General features: G+C 40.8%; 1 protein-coding gene and 1 non-coding gene across 3 annotated transcripts in view; both read left to right on the forward strand.

Annotated features, from left to right (window-relative positions):
* The first annotated feature begins 292 nt into the window (after positions 1-292).
* Ptpn11 (protein tyrosine phosphatase non-receptor type 11) overlaps positions 293-21,245 on the forward strand; it is a 59,741-nt gene continuing 38,788 nt past the window's right edge. For both annotated transcript variants that reach the window (XM_048785733.1, XM_015505135.2), the window contains exons 1-5: positions 293-504; positions 7,612-7,806; positions 9,476-9,668; positions 11,185-11,301; positions 12,791-12,904. In XM_048785733.1, coding sequence (XP_048641690.1) covers positions 308-504; positions 7,612-7,806; positions 9,476-9,668; positions 11,185-11,301; positions 12,791-12,904 — 816 coding nt within the window. In that variant the 5' untranslated portion in view covers positions 293-307. The remainder of the gene's footprint in view (positions 505-7,611; positions 7,807-9,475; positions 9,669-11,184; positions 11,302-12,790; positions 12,905-21,245) is intronic.
* Positions 13,671-13,860, forward strand: LOC125611290. The gene has a single exon (XR_007341447.1). It is a non-coding gene; the product is annotated as a U2 spliceosomal RNA (small nuclear RNA).

The raw sequence follows: 21,245 nt of genomic DNA on the forward strand, positions 1-21,245 counted from the left end.
CCCTCAATGTGTTTACTTATTTATTAAATAATCTGTTTATTTACTAACTTGTTTGCCCAATCTCATTCTGTCTACCAAGTTTCTGACCATGTGGACTTTCTTTTGGGGCCTGGTCCCATTAGTGTGCCATCTGAATAGCCCCAGGCCCAGTCCCACTGACCATGCCCCTTGTCCTACCTACCACTGTGCCAGAAGGATCCCTGGCCCCTGTGATTGCAGAGGTGGGGCGGGGCAGCCGAGGAGCAGGGGACAGGGGCAGGGGGGCCGTGCCTGTTTCTCTTGGCCACCCACGTGCAGCTCAGCTGCTATGGCATGGAGAGCAGAGCTGACACAGGCCTTTGTTTTTTACTGTTTTTTTTTTTTTTTTTTTTTCCCTTCAAGATGGTTTCACCCAAATATCACTGGTGTGGAGGCCGAAAATCTACTGTTGACAAGAGGCGTCGATGGCAGCTTTTTGGCAAGGCCCAGTAAAAGTAACCCTGGAGACTTCACACTTTCTGTTCGGTAAGTTGCAAGTCCAGGTAGGCACTGCTAAAGCCACTTGCTGTCCTCATTAGAGCTTGAAGGCCACCTTCTGCCAGCTGTGGGGCCTTGTGGGACCCTGGCCTGCTCATGGGACTCTGCTGGAGCCTCCTGGAGTGAGGTGGTGGCATTTCTCCTGCCCAGGGACCACCGAGCCCAGGTGGGGCAGATGGTGCACATCCTGCAGCCCTCCCCTGCTGGCTTCTGGCTCCTGTGTCTTGAACCTGGCCCTGCAGGTTCCCTTTCCTTACTGTTGAGTCCTTCATGAGAAAAAGACTGTGAAGTTTCTTCAGATGGCTTTCCTTCGTTAAATAAAACATTTCTGAGGAAGTTGTGGTCCCCTTTGTTCCCCTGCCCAGTCCCGTTTCCCTCCCTCTCTCTCCAGAGGAAACCACCATCCAGAGGTTGGCATAGATCCTTCCTGAAGAACATGTTTTTGTACTTGACTGTGTTTGTACCATGTATGAACCATCTGAAGTTGGCTTGTGTGTTTTCAGCGCTCATTGTAGAAATAGTTCTGTAATGTATGTACCATTTTGCAACTTTAAAAGCATTTTGTTTTAGTTCTATGCTGGTGCCTATAAATCTAACTATTCACCTTAATGGCGATTTTGTACTCAAATGGTTGAGCATACCAGTTTATCCAGGCTCCTGGTGATGGACAGTAGGTTGTTTTCAGTTTTTTAAAAAATAGTTTATAAAACTATATTGAGCATCCTTTTACACATCTCCTTGAGCAGGTGTTGGGAGATATTTTTTCTAGCAGTTGACTTTCACTTATGTTCTTATTCTCCTTACATTAGCTCCTTCTAGGAACTAGAACTGAACTGCTTTATGAATTTGATTTTGTAATCAATATTATTTAAAAAATAATATATATAGTTTAATTTGTGGATGAACCTTTATTTTTATTTATTTACTTACATGTGGTACTGAGGATCGAACCCAGTACCTCACACATGCTAGGCAAGCACTTTGCTACTGAGCTACAGCCACAGCCCTATCTATCAATATTATTTTTAAATACAGAGGAAAATAAGATATGTTCTTGAGAATTTATTTAGGATCTCTTTGAGAGTCAGGAAGTGCCTTTTTGGCATAGATTAATTTCTTGAGGAGTCCCTGCCACTAGCTTTTACTTCCGTTTTACTATAAGGAGTGGGTAAAAGCCTTTGTGAGTTTCCTGGTCTTGTCTCAGCACAGAATTTTTTTTTTTTTTTTTTTTTTTAATGTGCAGGGAATTGAACCCAGTGCCTTGAGCATTCTAAGCACATGTCCTCCCACTGAACCCCTCCCCTGTTGGTTTCTGTACCTATGCATGTGTGTGTAGAATTCAAACTATAGTTTGCTTTACTATTTAGTTATACCCCTAACCTTTAAATTTTTTTTCCAAAATTCTAGTTACTTTTTAATTTCTCAGTAAGTTGCCAAGGCTGGCCTTGAACCTCCTGCTTCAGCCTTCTGAGTAGCTGGGATTACAGGTGTGCACCACAGCACCTGGCCTCAGCACAGATTTGTAACCTGACATTATGTGACATTTAAGCTGTAATGGTTTGGGTGCAATTAGAGTAACAGCAGTGATGGCAGTGAGGAGCTCACAGCGAACACTGTTGAGGACTGATATACACCATATACTTGTGCCAAGTACACTACACATTTTATTTAATTTTCACAACGACCTGTGAATAAGAACCACTATTATCCTTCTTTTCAAAACCTTGGGCTGGGTTAGTTAGACCTCAGTAGTTACACTGAAGTGTGATGCAGCTTTATTTCACTTTTTGCAGTGCTGGAGATTGAACCCAGGGCCCAGCGTGTGTTAGGCAAGCACCCCAGCACTGAGCTAGGGCCCCCCGTGGCCCCACTGTTATCTCCATTTTACAGGAAGCTGAGGCACAGAGGTTAAGTGAGTAAACTAGTCTCACCGCTGGTAAACAGAGGCACACCGTGGAACCAGCTTTTGTTTGTTTGTTTTTTTCTTTCTTTCCCCTGAAATTTTATTTTGAGAAATTTTAGATCTATAGAAAAGTTCAAAATGAATACAATAAATACCCGTACTCCTTTCACCTGTTAACATTTTGCCATATTTGCTCTTTCTTTTTAAAAATATTTACTTTTTAGTTGTAGTTGGACACAATACCTTTATTTTATTTATTTTTATGTGGTGCTGAGGATCGAACCCAGGGCCTTGCACATGCTAGGTGAGCGCTCTTAACTGAGCCACAACCCCAGGCTCCCCCACCCCCAGCTCTTTCTCTTTTTAAATGTGTATAATATGCGTTTTTTTTCCCCCTGAACTTCTTTTTCTTGGAGGGTGGGGCAGAATTTGTGACTGAACCTAGGGCCTCATGCATGCTAGGCAAGGTTACCACAGAGCTAACCTCTCAGCCCCAAATTTTTGAATTTTGAATTAACATATAGTAATTGTACATACTTATGGAGAATAATAGGTTTTATTTATTTATTTGGGTACCAGGGATTGAACACCACTGAGCCACATCCCCAGCCCTATTTTGTGCTTTAGTTATTCTCAATGAGTTGCTTAGCGTCTCACCATTGCTGAGACTGGCTTTGAACTCACTATCCTCCTGCCTCAGCCTCCTGAGCTGCTGGGATTACAGGTTTGTGCCACCGTACCAGTGAATAATAAGTTTTAAAACAGTTCAAAATCCTTAAAGGCCTCAGATAGCTAACTGAGGATCATTCACTCCATGTAACTGGTTTCCTTTAATCTAGAAGAACTCCCTCTCCTGGTCTTTTTAATTTAGTTTTTGACCTTTTGATTTTCCAGATTGTCCCCCAGTCTGGATTTTCTGATTTTTTCCTCAGTTTTAGACTTAGATTAAACATTTTTAGTAAGCAAATAATAGGTGAAGTTGGGTCCATCCCATTATTTCACATCAGAAGGTACATAATATATGTTTGTCCTAATTTTGAGGAATTCAGTTTAGTCACCTAGGTAATAGTGTTGCTAGATTTTTCCATTATAAAAGTTACCTTTTTCCACTGGCACGGTGGTGCAGGCCTGTTAATCTCAGCTACATGGGAGGTTGAGGCAGAAGGATCACAAGTTCAAGGCCAGCCTACACAATTTAGTGAGACCCTGTGTCAAAATAAAATAAAAAATAAAAGGGTTGAGGATGTAGCTCAGTGGTAAAGCACCCCTGGGTTTAATCCCCAGTATTGAAAAAAAAAATTACCTTTTTCTATTCATAATAATTGAACCCAGGGTCTCACACATGCAAGTGGTCTACTACTGAGCTATACTCCTAGCCTGTTTTTAAAAAAATTTGAGACAGGGTCTTGCTAAGTTGCCCAGGCTGCCCTTAAACTTGTCATTCTCCTACCTCAGCCTCTTGAGTTGCTAGGATTGCAGGTATATGTTACCAGGCCTGGCTCCTAGCACATTTTCGTGTAGTAAGTTTTATTATTGATGAATTTTATCTGTGTAAATTATATTGGCAATTGAAAATTCACTATTTTTAAATTTGTTATTTCTTCAATATTTACTCATTGGTATTCTTCTGTAAAGAGGTACTCAAGTCAGTCCCTAAGTCTGCGTAGTGTTTTCAGTGCTGAGGATTGAACCCAGGGCCTTTTGCATGCTAGGAAAGCATTCTACCACTGAGTTGCACTCCAGCTCTAGCCCCTTTTTATTTTTGAGTATAACCATAATGATACCTAAGTTTTTTTTCTTTTTAGCCAATGTGTTTTAAATTCAGTAGTATCATTTCTTTCTTTCTTTGTTTCTTTTTTACCAGGAATTGAACCCAGATGCATTTAACCACTGAGCCACATCCCCAGCCGTTTTTAATATTTTATTTAGAGACAGGCTCTCACTGAGTTGCTAAAGCTGGCCCTGAACTTAGAATCCTCCTGCCTCAGCCTCCCTGGTTGCTGGGATTGCAGGTGTGCACCAACGTGCCTGGCTCTCATTCTTTTTAAATGTTCCAATTGCCCCAGTTTTGGCCAGTGTTGCTCCTATAACTTTTGACATTTCTCCAGTAGTCTCAATTACTTCCTTGCTTTCTGGTTCTATTTGATGCTAGGATCATCTATTTTATAAACCTTGATTCTTTTAGTGGGGTATTTAGAAACAATAGTGTTAGGGGTGTCTTTATTCCTGATGTCTTGCTCTAGGCTCCTACAGAGAATGGATCCAGCTGGGAAGTAAGTATTTATATATTTGAAACCAGGTGTTCTTATTGTTAGTTCCAGATCAACCCAACTTCCTCATGTGTTCCCATTCTGCATTTGTATTTCCCTTCTGCAGCAACAACTGTTGTTTTCAATAGCATTAATATGTGACCTCATTTGCCCAGTTCTATAATATAAAATAGTTTTCAGAATTACTATAGCACTGTCATTTTTGGAGGGGATTGAACCCAGGGGTGCTTAACCACTGAGCCACATCCCCAGTCCCTTTTATTTTTTGAGACAGGGCTCATTAAGTTGCTTAGGGCCTTGCTAAGTTGCTGAGGCTGGTCTTAAACATGTGATCCTCCAGCCTCAGCCTCCCGAGACGCTGGGATTGTAGGTGTGTGCCACTGTGCCCGGCTCCACTGTTGTTTCTTTACAAGCCTTTTAAGTAAGCTCAAGATTACTTTGGACTCATTTTGTTCTTAGACTAAGGGTACAAGTACTGTGTTCAAAACTTACTGGAATTCATTTTCGTGGTTGTCATGAACTTACTACACAGGTTGGCTCATTTCTTTCTGTTGATATTCAGCCTTTTGGTCCTTGTTGATTTTATTTTTTGAGTTTTTGAAGCGTATAGAATTCAGAAATCAAAACTATATAGAAAGATTTATTCTGAGAAATTTCACTCTTCTCTCTGTGACCCCTTGCATACTATCTCCATGCATCCCTGTAGATAAATTTCCACTAATTGCTGGTTTATCCATTGTGTTTCTTTTCATGAAAACAAGCAAATATACTTTTTCTTATTATTTTCAGCTTACACCATGATCTTAATTACATTTGTTTTAAATTGATACATAAAAACATGAAAATTACACATAGTAATAGGGTAACATGATGTTCATTTTTCTTTCATTTTTATAGTTGAAGTATAATACTAAATATATTTCCTTCTATTTTTTATTTTCACTTATAGATTCGTAATTTTTCTTGTCTTTTTAACAGCTACGCAGTACTTATTGTGTGGATATTCCTTAATTTCTTTGTATAATCTCCAACAAATGGCAATGTAGTTGTCTCCAATATTTCAGTTGTCTCTCATATTTTGAAATATGTATATAAAGCCTTGATGAAGTATACATAATAACCTGGTGCACATGTTGTTTTGTGCTTTTGGAAATAACACGTTCAGGTGAATTCCTGGGAATGAGATGAGGAGGGTGTATGCATATAGTTTTTTCGAATTGTCCTCAATAGGGCTTGGACATTTCCACCAGCAGTGTATGAAAATGCCTGATTTTTCCACAGCTTGACCAGTTGAATGTGGCAAGTTTTTTTTTTTTTTTGTTTGTTTGTTTTTTTGCCAGTCAGGTGAGAAATGGTATCTCAGTGAGTATTTATTTTCAAAATGTCAAGTTTTAGAAGAATTTGGGGATGACAATTTAGCTATCTCCTGCTGGAAACTCTCTTAATTATATGGGTCTTTAATGTGGGTTTGTGTGTGTGTGTATGTATGTGGTATTGGGGATCAGAGCCAAGGCCTCTTTCATTCTAAGCATATGCTATATCACTGAGCTACACCCCCAGCCCTTATGTAATTAAAAAAAAATTTTTTTTAAGTTGTAGATGGACACAATATCTTTGTTTATTAATTTTTTTTATGTTGTGCTGAGAATTGAACCCAGTGCCTCACACATGCAAGGCAAGTGCTCTACCACTGAGCTAAAGCCCCAGCCCCTAAAGTAATTTTTAAAGATATAATTACATATAGTATCATAAATTTATAGTGAGTTTTGACAAGTATATTTGTTTGTGCATCCAATACTCCATAATCAAAATATAGGACATTTCCAACCTAGAAAACTCCTTTGTGCCCCTTTCCAGTTTCCTTCCCGCAAGAGAGAACTACTATTCTCATTTATATCCCCATAGGCCAATTTGTTTGTGTAATTTCATAAAAATGAAATCATACAGTATATGTCTGGCTTCTCTCTCTTTCTCTCTTTTTGCAGTGCTGGGAATTGAAGCCAGGGCCTTGGGTGTGCTAGCAAATGCTCTGCCATTGAGCTATACTCTCAGCCTAAAATAATGTTTGTTTTATTTATTTATTCATTTTTTTTTTCAGTTGTGGATGAACCTTGATTTTTATTCATTGATTTTTATGTGGTGCTGAGAATTGAACCCAGTACCTCACACATACTTGGCAAGTGCTCTACCACTGAGCCACAGCCCCAGCGCCCCCCAATTTTTTTTTTTTTAGTATTTTTTAAGTTGTCAATGGGCCTTTTATTTATTTATTTATTTATATGCAGTTCTGAGAATCAACTTAGTGCCTCACACTTGCTAGACAAGTGTTCCACCACAGAGCTACAACCCCAGCTCCCAACACGTTTTTGAGATTCCTTCACATTGTATGTCTTGGAGGTTCTTTCTTTTTTTTTTTTTTTTATTGCTGTGTGCTATTCCATTGTATGAGTGAGCCACTACTTTTTTTTAATGTAATTTTGCAGTGAATATTTAAGTGTTGAAATTTTTCTATTATGAATAAGGCTGCAGTGAATATTCTTAATCAAGTCCTTTGTGCCTATTCAACTTCTTTTCTTTGGGGATAAAATACTTAGGAGTGGATTTGCAGGATTATAAGGTAGGTGTGTGTTTAATTTTAACTTTAATTATATGTGTACTTGATTAATGATGATAATAATCATTGTCACTTAATATTTACAATTAAATGGGTCATATCATTCAAAGTAGAAGGTATACAGTGTACAGAAACTAATAAACAAAGCCCTTGGGGTTGAGATGGTCGACTAAGTTTTTTTACCTCCTTTTGTGGGTGGGGTTTGTTTCAATGTTTAGGTGAAATCTAATACTGAACATGAGATTCTTTTTTTACTAGTACAGCTCGTTATTTATTTTTTCTTCCCCCTTTCCAATGGACTATTTTAGAAGAAATGGAGCTGTCACCCACATCAAGATTCAGAACACTGGTGACTACTATGACCTGTACGGAGGGGAGAAGTTTGCCACCCTGGCTGAACTGGTCCAGTATTACATGGAGCACCATGGGCAATTAAAAGAGAAAAACGGAGATGTTATCGAGCTCAAGTATCCACTGAACTGTGCAGACCCTACCTCTGAAAGGTCAGTGGCATCTTGGTGACCACAAAGCCTGCAGCCCTCCTGTGCCTGTGTTACACGAATACGTTGTTGGGGTCTGCGGGGTCTGTATGATGCCAAAGGCTGGTTGGTACCTGTTCCTCCGGCTGTAATCCTAACATATTATTAAAGTAAAAAAAAAAGGACTAAATTGCTGTCAGTGCCCTTTCCTTGCAAAAGCTTCCATCCTGTTCCACTTCTTCTCCAGGGTCATATGTTCCTCTAGACACTCGGGATATGCAGTAGTTTTAAGATGTATCAAACTTCAGCTGATGATCTTTGAAAGTGATTAAAGGAAAACAAATAATAATAGGAATGTCAAAATAGCAGCATTTCTTTGTGGTGGCTCCCGACCAGTTATTCAGCAATGCCACCAACAGATGTCAGTTTAAACCCAGAAGTGGAGAAGTGGAGAGCTCAGAGACTTGGCTTTTCATCCATTCTTTCCATGTTGTATCCACTAACATGTGAGCTTAGAGGGAACCAAATGCTGATGGGGGAGGGGTGGTGGCAGGGGCTTGACTTATTTGTATTGATTGTATTGTTTTTGGACACCCCAGCCTCCCAGCCTCCTCTCTTGACTCAGTGCAAATTTTGGGTCTCTTAATTAGTCTTCTAGATTGTGTATCTTCAGATCTGTCTTTTCAACTTACATCTTTATGTAAATGCTATTAATGCTGATAATTTGTTTCTCCAGCTACCACTGTAGCTTCAAGCCAAAAGCTGTCAGCCAACTCTATAAGATTTATTTCTATATTTTGTTCTTTTCATTTGAAATGTGGATGAAAAAGAACTCAGCCCATTCCTTTAGTGATGAGCTGCTAGCTTGACCTGCTATCATAGCACTTGCTTTCTTATTAAGACCCTGAGGGGAGAGCCACATCATTAATGTGACTTTGTTAAGGTGTTCTCCATAATAACTTAGGCAGTATTGTCTCAGAGTCTGTTCTTGGATGACCTTGGATGCTCTATTTCAGGCATGCTAGTTAAAATGCAGGCTCCTGAACCCTATTCAAACTTAATGAAACATTTGTTGCTATCTCTGGTTGTAGGGCACTGGAATTCATATGTTTAGAAAACTCTTTCATCCCTACTCCAAGTCCGATATGCATTAAAATTTGACATGATAACCTAGTATCTTGACAGCAAATTTGGAAGCCGTTGAAGTATAGCTTAAAAATATGGAAAAATTTGGAATGCTTGAATTAATTGATGATGAAGAACCCTTTTTATCTAATGATCACATGTCAACACAACACAAGACCAAACACTCACAATGGTCTCCTGTGTCCATCAAAGCTTGTTTCTAATGTTTTTAAATGGCTGTGATTAAACAGCTGTCAATGACAAAATGGTGACTTTTATTTTTAAAAGATAGGAGACTTAAAAAAAAAAAAGCAAACATTGAGGACATGTGTCTCCAAATGACTGTGGCCTGTTCAAGGCATTTGGAAGTCATTCTTAACACCTTTGTCCCTTTTCCTGTCTTCTTGGGTTGCAGATTCTACCCAGCAGGATCTGTCGATCCCTGGGAGGAATGTGTCTGTTTGTCAATTGTACTTAGAAGACCTGACTATTCTTAGTAGTTTTGTGAAAGAATATTGTGAGCCCATGGCTGACCTCAGTTCTTTCATTTTCATTGTTTAAAATTTAGGTGGTTTCATGGTCACCTCTCTGGGAAAGAAGCAGAGAAATTACTAACTGAGAAGGGGAAACATGGGAGCTTTCTTGTGCGAGAGAGCCAGAGCCACCCTGGAGATTTTGTTCTCTCCGTCCGCACTGGCGATGACAAAGGGGAGAGCAATGACGGCAAGTCTAAAGTGACCCACGTCATGATTCGCTGCCAGGTAACGCTCCAGTCCTGCTCTGAGTCTGCTACGGGTCTGGGGAAATGTCATCCTTGGGTGATTTTTCTGCTGGGAGAAGACAGACGCCGTTACATCCCAAATCAGATTTCCTTTGCTCCCTTGGTCAAGGTCTTCCACTGTTGTGGTATACTGTTTATTAGAGTGCTCTCGTTGTTTCATAACTGTTTATTTTCGCCTGTGTCTGGGGTGCATCGCCTCTTGCAGTGTCTGATCTGCTCTGTGCAGGGCAGCTGGAGTCTGTCTCCAAGGCCCATTTTCTAAAGAGTTGGGTCCAGCTCCTGCTTAGGCTCCTCAGCCCAGCCTGACACTGACACTTGACCCTCTGTATCTGTGCGTTCTGCTTCTGTGAATTCAACCAACTAGGGGTCAAAAGATAGCATCGTACTAAATACATACAGACTTTTCCTTTTATTGTTACCTAAGTGATACGGTACTACAGCTGTGTACCTAGCATTTATGTGTATTAGGTATACAAGTCACATCGAGATGGTTTAAAGTATACGTAGGATGTGTGTAGGTTATATGCAAGTACTACGTCATTTTATTTTATTTGTCTTTTTGGTGCCAGGGCCTTGCGAATACTGAGATGTGTCTTCCAATGAGCCACATCGTGTCCCCATCCCATGCTTGCTTTGCTGAGCCTGTCCCTTCCAGTCCTCCTGTTGCTTCCTACCCTTCCTACTGCCACAGCTGTTTGACTTTCCATTTCTGGGGGAAGAGTCCGTTTCTGGGCTTTGATTGGTAATAACAGCTATCTTAGTTTTTTATTTCAGGCTGATTAGTGTATCCATCACCTTACACGGTGGCCTTTTGCCTTTTTCTTTTTTTTTTTTTAGTGAAAACACTTGAGATCTACTCTCTAGCAAATTTCAAGTATATAAGACATGATTATTGGGCTGGGGCTGGGGCTCAGTGGCAGGGCACTTGCCTAACACATGTGAGGCCCTGGGTTTGATTCTCAGCACTGCATATAAATAAATGAATAAAATAAAGGTCCATCAGCAACTAAAAAAAAAAAAAAATACATAGTTATTAACTGTAGTCACCATGCTGTGCATTAGATCTCTAGGATTTATTTATTTTCCTGGAGGTATATACCCTTGATCAGTAGCCCCCTTCCTCCCCCACCCCAAGTCCTCGATAGCCACCATTCTACTGTCTGTTACTATGAGCTTGGCCTTCCACATGGGAGTGAGGACGCATAGTCTTTGTGTTTTTGTGCCTGGCTTATTTCATTTAACTGTGTCCTTCAGATTCATCCAGGTTGGTGCAAATGATAGGATTTCATTTTTTTTTTTTTTAAACAAAGGCTGAGTAATATTTCACTGTGATGTGAAATATATCCCCCCCATATATAAAATCCTTCCTCTGTATGGACAACTTTGCTTGTTTCCATATGCCGGTTGCTGTGGATTATTTTGCAGTGATGATGAGAGTGTGAGAAAAACAGCAATTTAACATCAAGGTAGTAAGAATTGTGTTTTTACTTTGAAAGGAACTGAAATATGATGTAGGTGGAGGAGAGCGGTTTGACTCTTTGACGGATCTGGTGGAGCATTACAAGAAGAATCCTATGGTGGAAACACTGGGCACAGTGCTACAACTCAAGCAGGTGAGCGTATTGGAAAACTCCTTTTCCTTAAAGAATTTGAAAATATTCTAAATTAGAATTTCCCACACATGCAGAATGTCAGTCAGCTTTCTGTCACTGTGATAAAATACGTAAAAGAAACAACTTAATAAGAAAAGGTTTATTTGGGCTTATGGTTGCAGCCCATGGATTCTTTTTTTTTTTTTTTTTTAATTTTTATGTATTCTTTTAGTTATACATGACAGTAGAATGTATTTTGACATATTATACATAAATGGAGTATAACTTCCCATTCTTGTGGCTGTGCATGATGTGGAGTTACACTGTTGGTGTATTCATATCTTAACATAGGCAGGTTCTGTCCGATTCACTCTACTGTCTTTCCTATTCCCTCCCCCTCCCTTCCTCCATTCCCCTGTGTCTAATCCAATGAGGTCTACCTTACCCCCACCCCCCAGTGTGCATTAGCTTCCTCATGTCGGAGAGAACATTCAGTCCACGAGCTCTTGACTCTGTTACTTTGGGTGTGACAGCATGGTACAGCATACAGGGGTGTGTGGAGGAGGTGGCCTGTTCTCTTCAGGGGGCCTGGGAAGCAAAGAGAAGGACAGTAAGGGGCTGGGATCCCCATATGCTCTTCAGGGGCACGTCCCCAGTGACCCAGCTTCCTTCCACTAGGCCCCTCTCTCTAAAGGTTCTACTACCTCCCCATGTGCCATGAACTGGGGACCAGGCCTCCAAAACATGGCCCCCTGGGGGACATTCGAGATCCATAGTCTAACACAGAAGTGGACAGAGTGGTCTCAGCAGCTTCCACTTAACCTACCTCCCATCTTCAGTCTTGATCAATTCATCAGGTCTTCATTTGTTACTCATGGCTACTTTTTGTAGGATTTGGAAACAGATTCCAGATGTTATATCTTATGTTTCCATATGTATCTGTAAAGACCTCATGAAGTTTTTTGAATTTTTTTTTTTTTCTCTTTTGTGCTGGGGATTGAACACAGGGCCCCAAGCATGAGCTCTACCATGAGCTCTACCACTGAGCTACACCCCAGCCCCCTTATAGTTTTGTTTTTGTTTTTGCAGTTCTGGAGATTGAACCCAGGGCTTGCACATGCTAGGCAAGCGCTCTGTTACTGAGCTACACCTGAGCCCTCTCATAGAGTTTTTAAAGCAAGTTTTCCCGGGGAATCCTCCTTTGGTTATCTTTAGGTGATCACGCTTACTTTGGAGTTGTTAACATGATTTCATCTGTAAATAGTTTTCTATTCACAAAGAAAAGTAAGTTTGCAAAGAAAAATAAGTTTGCATTTGAAGAAAGATGCACTTTCTGACAGAACAGAACCAAAAGTGAAAGCACATTAAGAATGTTATGAATTACTGTGTCCTGTGACCCCTCCACTCCCCTGGGCCTTTGTGAATACCACCACAGGAGTCTTTTTATTTGCATTATCATCTTTTTAAAATACATTTTCTTCTTTTTCCACCAACTACCGAACTTGGTCAGCCTCTCAACACCACTCGGATTAATGCTGCTGAAATAGAGAGCCGGGTTCGAGAACTAAGCAAATTAGCTGAGACTACGGATAAAGTTAAACAAGGCTTTTGGGAAGAGTTTGAGGTAAGGTATTAAGAAACTGTTTTTATGTGCATGATTAAATTCTATTTTTAATAGAAAAGAAGTTTGCCTCATGTTTGGAGTTGGATCTGAAAGACTTTTGCATCCTTCCGTAACTCAGCCATTGATTGACGTGGAACAAGTTGCTGAGGGGGCTTCTTTGAAATGGAAGGGCATTGTGTTCTCAGAAAAGGGAGTTGGCAGCTAGTGTTATGGGGTTGAGCCAGCAGCTCCATTTGGCTCTTTTGGTGTGGATTGCTGGCCAAACCCTGGTAAAACAAAGGGATCTGATTCCTTTGGAGATTTCTAGCACTCACTGGGGTCTTTGAAAAGACTGTGTAGCCTGATGTGAATGAGTCCAAGAGAAAAAGTTCAAGTTTGCTTTAATTTGGAGTTTCAAACTGATAACTCTAGGAAGTCAAGTGGACTGATTTCTCTCCTGAAACCCACCTAGGTAGAATGTCCCCAGTGAACATGTCCTGTGGTTCCTTTTGCACTCTTACATGTCACTTGCCTATTGATACTCTGATCTCTTTCTTTTTCTCCTTGTCTGTTTGACAGAAGACCTCTTCACAGCCCTGTGCAGTGGCACACACCTGTTAATCCTAGAGGCTGAGACCAAGGGAGGAGGTTTGCAAATTTGGGGCCAGCCTAGGCAGTTTAATGAGACCTTGTTGCAAAATAAAAAATAAAAAGGGTGAGGATGTAGCTCAGTGGTCCAGTGCCCTGGGTTCAATCTCTAGTACAANAAAAAAAAAAAAAAAAAAAAAAAACAATCGAAGCCTTTTGGCTAAGATCAAGTGTAGTATCTGTTCTTGACAATTTAATATCTGATGCATCCTCCATCTGAAGACAATATATTAAATGGATTTTTGGAAATAGGAGATGGAATAGGATCTGGCTTCACTCACTCCATGTAGCTACCTGTATTGCAGCACCTCCAGAACAATGCACCAAACCAAAACAACAACAAAAACCCAAAAAACAACAATCAAAGTAAACACCAAACCCAGAAAAATTCTTCCCAAAGATTTTGGCGTGTTTACTCTTTATTTTATTTTTTAGTTGTTGATGAACCTTTATTTATTCATTTATGTATATGCAGTGCTGAAAATCAAACCCAGTGCCTCACACATGTGAGGCAAGCGCTCTACCACTGAGCCATGACGTGTTGTCTCTTGCATTATCCCCAGTATGGAGCACGGTGCCTGGCACCAAGCTGAAATGCCATAAATATTTGTTGTATGAATATTTACATTTAGCTAATGTTTACATCATTTTATTTTTACGTTCTGTTTTGTAGGAGTGATTATTCCATATTTCTTATAGGTCTTTAAAATTTATGAACATTTGTGGAATGAATGAATCGATAATGAACAGGCAGATCCTGTCCTTTTAACCATAGTGGGCCAGAGCAGCTTGGTGAGCTGTTTCCATCCTACAGACCCGAAGCCTAAAGCCCAATGAGGCTAAGTAGATTGCTCCATCTCCATTGCACAGAGATGAATGCAGATTGGCACATGCACCCTGCTTGCTCCACAGCGCTGACCAGGGACTTGAATCCAGGTTTATTCTCACACCAGGCTTTGGGTTAGAGCCGTGAACCCTGTGGTGAACAAAAGAACCTGGGGTCGGCCTTTAAAGGAGCTTCCAGTTGAGAGGAAAAACAACGAAATGCATCAAGGAGAAAGTGATGATGAGCACGAAGAGTCAGAGTCTTTATTTTTAGAGTTTTTTTTTTTTTTTTTGGTGCTGGGGATTTAACCTAGGGTCTGAGCGTGGGCCCTCCCACTAACTACTCATCGGCCCTCCAAGGAATTTTTTAATCCTTTAGAGATGTTTAGTCAGATTAGTAGTCTGCCTTCCACTCATTGGTTAGTCCTCTGGGTGGTTATCTGCTAACTGGACATATGATTAACTTATTTCATTTTTGTTTGAATTTTAGAAATTTCTTCTGTTAAGATTTATAATTTTGTAAAATACTTAGTTTGATTCTAAAATCAAATATAAAAAACCAGAATGTTTTAAAAGACATATATCTTCTTTTTGTTCGTACTAGGGATTCAACCAGGATTGCTTAACAACTGAGCCACATCATCAGCCCCTTTTATTTTGAGACTGTCTTGCTAATTTGCTTAGGGCCTTGCTAAATTGTTGAGGCTGACTTTGGAACTTTCAATCCTCCTGCCTCAGCCTCCTGAGCTGCTGGGATTACAGGAGTGTGCCACTGCTCCTGGCTCAGATGTCTATCTTCTATTTTGTTCTTTCTTTCATATATTTTAGCCACAGTTTGAAAAGTTATGGTTTATCATTACATTTAAAAAATGTAAGCAAATATATGTGTGTGTGTGTGTGTGTGTGTGTATACACACATATTTCTACTTTTTTTGAGATATGCAACCTAACTTTATGTACTTTTTTTTTCCTTTTGGTACCAAGGATTGAACTCAGAGATGCTTAAACACCGAGCCACATCCCTAATCTTTTATATATATATATATTTTAATTAGAGACAGGTCTCACTGAGTTGCTTAGGGCCTCATTGAGTTGCTTAGTGCCTCACTAAGTTGCTGAGGGTGGCTTTGAACTCGATCCTCCTGAGTCACTGAGATTATAAGCATGTGCCACCATGCCTGGTTTACCTAGTTTAAACAAAATTTTTTTAGTTATAGATGGACACAATACCATATTTATTTTTATGTTGTGCTGAGGATTGAATCCATGTACACGTGGTAGGCAAGTGCTCTACCACTGAACCACACACCCAGCCAACATACTTTTATTTTCAATCTTGTTTTTACAGTGTCTTGGCCACCACTCCATAGTAATATGTTGAGATAGTTTCATTCATTTATTTTTTTTTACTGCATAGTACTCCATTGTGTGGTTGTGCTATATGGTTTATTCAGCCCATTAATGGGCATTTGTATAATTTGCAAATGTATTACAAGGAGGGTTACAATATATAGCCTTGTACATGTATCTTTTCCTATTTTTTGCTGATCAATTTTAATGTTATTTTTTTATGTTATAAAGAAATTGGTGGATGCTACTCATTCTTAAGTTTTATTATGTATCAATATACATTTTATTATTTATGATTTTGGTCAGTATATTCATCATCTGAAAAGTACTGTTTTCAAGTAAAATTTTGGATAAAAAAATTAGTGAACTCCTTTGTAACCTAGACCTATTTTAATCTCATACTTCCCTTAAAAACAATAGCTGGGCTGGGAATGTAGCTCAGAGGTAGAGCACTTAACCTAGCTTATACAAAGCCCTGGGTTCCATTCCCAGCAGTGTCCCAAAAAAAAAAAAAAAAAAAAAAANAATCCTCAGTATGCCCCAAAAAAAAAAAAAAAAATATATATATATATATATATATAGAAAAAAGGTATTTTAAAAACCACCCTAGCTAAGGGCTAGGGATGTGGCTCAGTGAAAGAATGCTTGGCTAGCATGCATGAGGTTCTGGGTTCAATCTCCAGCACACAAAAATAGAAAACAGCTGAGTCAGGTGTGGTGGTGCATGTGTATAGTTCTAGCTATTCAGGAGGCTAAGGCAGGGGGATTGCAAGTTGGAGGCCAGCCTGTGCAAATATGCAAGACCCTGTCTTAAAAATAAAAAAGGGCCAGAATGAGGCTTAGTGGCAGAGCGGTTGCTTAGCATGTGTAAGGCCCTGGGTTCTACCAGTACAGGGGGGCGGGGAAAGTGTGAGCTTAGAAGGAAGTCCTCGCCTACTCTTCTAGCCATGGAAAAAGACCTTGATTGTAAATGCTGACCTGATGGATTCACTCTGTGACTTGTTGGGTTCTGCCCATCTTCTGTATATCATTAACAACAAAAAATGGAAAAATTGAGTTGGCTTTGGGGGAAATGGAAAACAAATGAGATCCCATCTATGCTCTACAAGTTCTCTGCAGAGGTCAAACTGTGTCAGTAGAATTGTCACACATTAAATGAGGGCATTAGTGTTTCATGGCAGCTGAAACTATATCTAAACAGCTGATGACCTGCTTTCTAGATCTCATAAGTGTCTGCTTTTCAAAACTTTTTAATATTTACTTTTCAGTTTTCAGTGGACACAACATCTTTGTTTTATTTTAATGTGGTGCTGAGGATTGAACCCAGCGCCCTGCGCATGCCAGGTGAATGTGCTACTACTTGAGCCATATCCCCAGCCCCCAAGTGTCTGCTTTTCAAATTCAGTTTTTAAAAATTGCCCTTTAAGGCTACAGCCAGGGGAATCAGGCTGAGGACAGGACAAACCATTACAGAAAAATGTTAGATACTTGGAAGTGGATACTCATCATAATTTAAATCCCTAATACTGAAGTTTGGGCCACAACAGCAGGACATTATTATGTTAGTGATTGTAACTTATTGATTCTAGGAAGATGATAAATATGGGATCACGTCCTTTTTACAGTGTGCTCTGATGGTCTTTGAAATGAACCAGAGATCTAAAGTTCAAGGTCATGGTAATTTAACTCAGGCAGCCATATTTTATTTGTCTCTATGCCCAGCTTCTGGTTTTCTGCAAAATTCTACATGTCATTTTAAGTATATTTACAAAGAAGACACTTGTAAATTATTTTTGCTTTGGATACATCTTAAAATTTGTAGTCCCTTGGGCTGGGGGTGTAGCTCAGTCCTAAAGCACTTGTCTAATATGTGTGAGGCTCTGGCTTCCATCTCTAATACCACAACCAAACTGAACCAATTCAAACCATACCTACCACACCTATCATAGCTACTGTGCCTACTATACCGCACTGTACCACACCATGCATTGCATACCATACCATACCATACCATCCACACTGCCCCACACCGTACCATCCCACATCTTACTGTACCTACCACACCATACATACCATACTGTACCAAATTGTACCATACTATACCATACCTTCCCACACCATCCCATCCCATACTATACCACACTGTGTGCCTCTTATGAAGCTCTTTGGTTCTCTTCTCCTTTGCTGCAAAATAAAATTCAGGCTGCTGGTCTGCTCAGGACACTGAGCGTAAGCCTTTGATCTTTCTTTCTTTTTTTTTAAAGAGAGAGAGAGAGAGAGAGAGAGAAAGAGAGAGAATTTTAATATTTATTTTTTAGTTTTCGGCGGACACAACATCTTTGTATGTGGTGCTGAGGATTGAACCCGGGCCGCACGCATGCCAGGCAAGCACGCTACCGCTTGAGCCACATCCCCAGCCCAGCCTTTGATCTTTCCTAGTGATCGCCCACTCCTGAGCTGCGTGAACATCCTTTGTCCCCAGCATACCTCTGCTTGGGAATATAAAGAGGTGGAAATTTTTTCTAGATTTGTTGAAATAAAGTTTGACTCAAATAAGACTGGCAGTGAATCAGTGAGAAGACAGGTTATAATTCTGTCATTTTGTGCCTGCAAGGTGTGTGTTGCTTGAAGCTTGAGTCAGCTGTGTGCGTCATGATAGGGTGAGTGTTATGTTACTGCGTTTGTAAGATACTCACCCTGCCTGGCGCCTTCTCCTCCCCCCTGCAACTTCTTTGCTCTCATTTTTGTAAAAATTGTTTTTTAGTTGTTGATGGACATTTATTTATTTATTTATTTATGCGTGGTGCTGAGAATCAAACCCAGTGCCTCACACATGCTAGGCAAGCGCTCTGCCCCTGGGCCCCAGCCCCAGCCCTCCCTGCACTCTTCATTCTCCTTTTCCCTCTGCAGACTTTTCTTCTTCTTCTCCTTCTCCTCCTCCTCCTCCTCCTCCTTCTTCACAATATCTTTATTTTACATTTATGTGATGCTGAGGATCAAACCCAGTGCCTTGTGCATGCTAGGCGAGCGCTGTACCACAGAGCCACAGCCCCAGCCCTCTGTTTCTTGATCTATAACCCTTACTAGAGTTCCTTTTGGATCTTCACACTAGTAACTTTCAGTCTTTGTGCCAAAGTCTCAGAGATTCTCACTGGCTCAGATGCCATCCATCTCAGTCCAAGGACACAATCATATAGAACAAATATGTCTGCCTGGAGCACCCTGTTTGGGGAAGAATAGTTCTCAGGGACAAGAGTTGTAGCAAGCTGGGCGGATATCCCCAAAATATCTAACAAAAACTATAGACACTGGTAGTGGCAATGACTTATCGCTTCATTCATTCAATATTTATTAAACAGACTCCACGTGTGCTCAGGTTCTGGGGATGTACATATGGCAGAGAACAAATCTTTTTTTTTTTTTTTTTTTTTAATGGAGCTTATGGTCAGTTGGGAGAGACAGTAAATTAAAGAAATGGTTAATTTTCAGGGAGATGATGGAGAAAATAGAGTAAATAAAAAAGGTGTGTTGCTGGGAATTACTGTTTTACATAGGTCTCTCTGATAAGGTGGCATTTGAGCAGGGATCTGAAGGAAATGAAAGAGCAAGTCAGGCATATAACTCCAGGAAGAACCTTTCAGGCAAAGGGAGCAGCATGTGCAAAGGCCCCTGGTGTGCAGGCATGCTTCACATGTCCCACATCAGCAGAGGCCACAGCATTTGAGTAGATGGGTAAGAGGGAAATGTAGGTGGAACAATGGCAGAGGGATCAAATCATGAAAGGCATTGTGGGTCAGGGGCAGACCTTTGAGTTTTACTTGGAGGAAGATGGAAAGTCTGTGAATTTTGACACTGGGAAATTCTGACACAGAATTTTTGACCTTCTGGCTGCCTCTTGAAGGAAGGTTGCAAGGGGACCAGGAAAGAGGCTGATTTAGTGATCTGAGCTGGAAGGTGATGGGGGTCTGGACCAGGGCCACAGCTATGGAGGTGGGTGGCTCCTGGAGCTATTTTGAAGGCAGACCGTCAATATTTGAAGGTAGCATTGATAGATACGGAGCCGAGACAAGGATAAGATGAAAGTGTTTGGCTTGAGCAGTTGGTAGGATGCACTTGCCATTTACGCAGGAGGCTGGAAGGAGCAGGTCTTAGGGAGGCCATCAGCTTTTATTTTGGACATGTTCAAGTTGGAACTGCCTGTTTCACATCTCACTGGAGTAGAATCCTTCAATGCATTCTTGCCGTTGCAGTCAAGATTGTGCGAGGGTGTTCTTCCTAGTTTTTCTTCACCTGGCCAGCATCGCCTCACTCTTGAGGCCCCAGCCTCTGGAGCATTTTCTCAGGAAGGCCCTCCCTGTTCCTTGCTCCATTCCTGCGTAGCTCTTCCTGTTATATGAGCGCATAGCTGCAAATTCTTTCCTTTATAGTACTTATCGTGCTGGAGTTCATGAATAATTTGTGTGGTTATTGGTTTAATGTACTACAAATTCTTAGAAGCAGATAACATTAGGAGTCTGCTGGAATAAAGAGATGCAGCTGACAGGGCACAAAGAGGCACATTTGATCCTGTGTGTTGGTTATCATGTGCATATTATCCAGGGAAACGGCTCAGCTCCGTCAGCTCTGCAAGGACAAATAATCTCTTTTACTCTTTGTAGCCCCAGAATGCAGCAGCGAGCCTGGCACACAGTAGGCCTCCCAATAGGTATTAGTGGATGTGTTGACTATGAGCCGTTCTCAATAGCGAGAGGAAGCTGTTGTTGGGTTCAGGCTGTTTGTGTGTATTCAGTGGAGAACAGTTATGGATGCTTGAGGAGTCTGGAGGAATGTTCTGGGCTTGGCCTGAGGTGTTCTGCTTTTCTACCAGTCTGTTTCCATTTAGAGCCCCTATTCAAGCCTCAGTGGGTGCATTTTAGCCTCTGAGCCCTAGAAGCTCTACTTCAGGTTTGCAGTGCTGAATTTCAGAAAGATCTTAGTTTTTGAACTTTCTGTTTGATTAAAACCAAAACCAAAACCAAAAAAAACCCCAACACCATCAAAACAAAATAAAGGAAAAAAACCTCAAATCCAGAACAAGTCTCATACACCTTATTCCCTAGGGTCTTTTTTTCCGATGCTTCAAACTCATTTTCCTCAGTAATTTCATTTTTTAAGGCTCCTTGTATTCGTGAGCCTCTTTTCTGAAGTGGTCTGAGCAGATTTCGGTGTGCATGAGCATCGCAGGCGTTTCACTGAGGGCCATTTGGATGGCATGGGTTCTGCTCGCAGCTCCGCGGGCCCCCGTGGCTCCAGGAGGAAGGTGGCCTGCAGCCTGCAGTCCATTTGATTTCCTCAAAGTGATTCGTCCTGCTTAGGGGAGCCGTAAATTCTTCTTCGAGATGGTTAGGTTTTGTGGAAACAAGACTTGAACTGTACCCCAGAGCTGTGTCTAGAATAATCATTCTTGCTGGGGACGTCTAGCAGAAATCTTCCCCTTGGTGACTAAATCACACCGCGGTGAGCAGCAACCCTGGCCAGGGCTCCACAGTGCTCCAGGATG

The sequence above is a fragment of the Marmota marmota genome, unplaced genomic scaffold (genome assembly GCF_001458135.2).
Source record: "Marmota marmota marmota unplaced genomic scaffold, marMar, whole genome shotgun sequence".
NCBI lineage: Eukaryota > Metazoa > Chordata > Mammalia > Rodentia > Sciuridae > Marmota > Marmota marmota.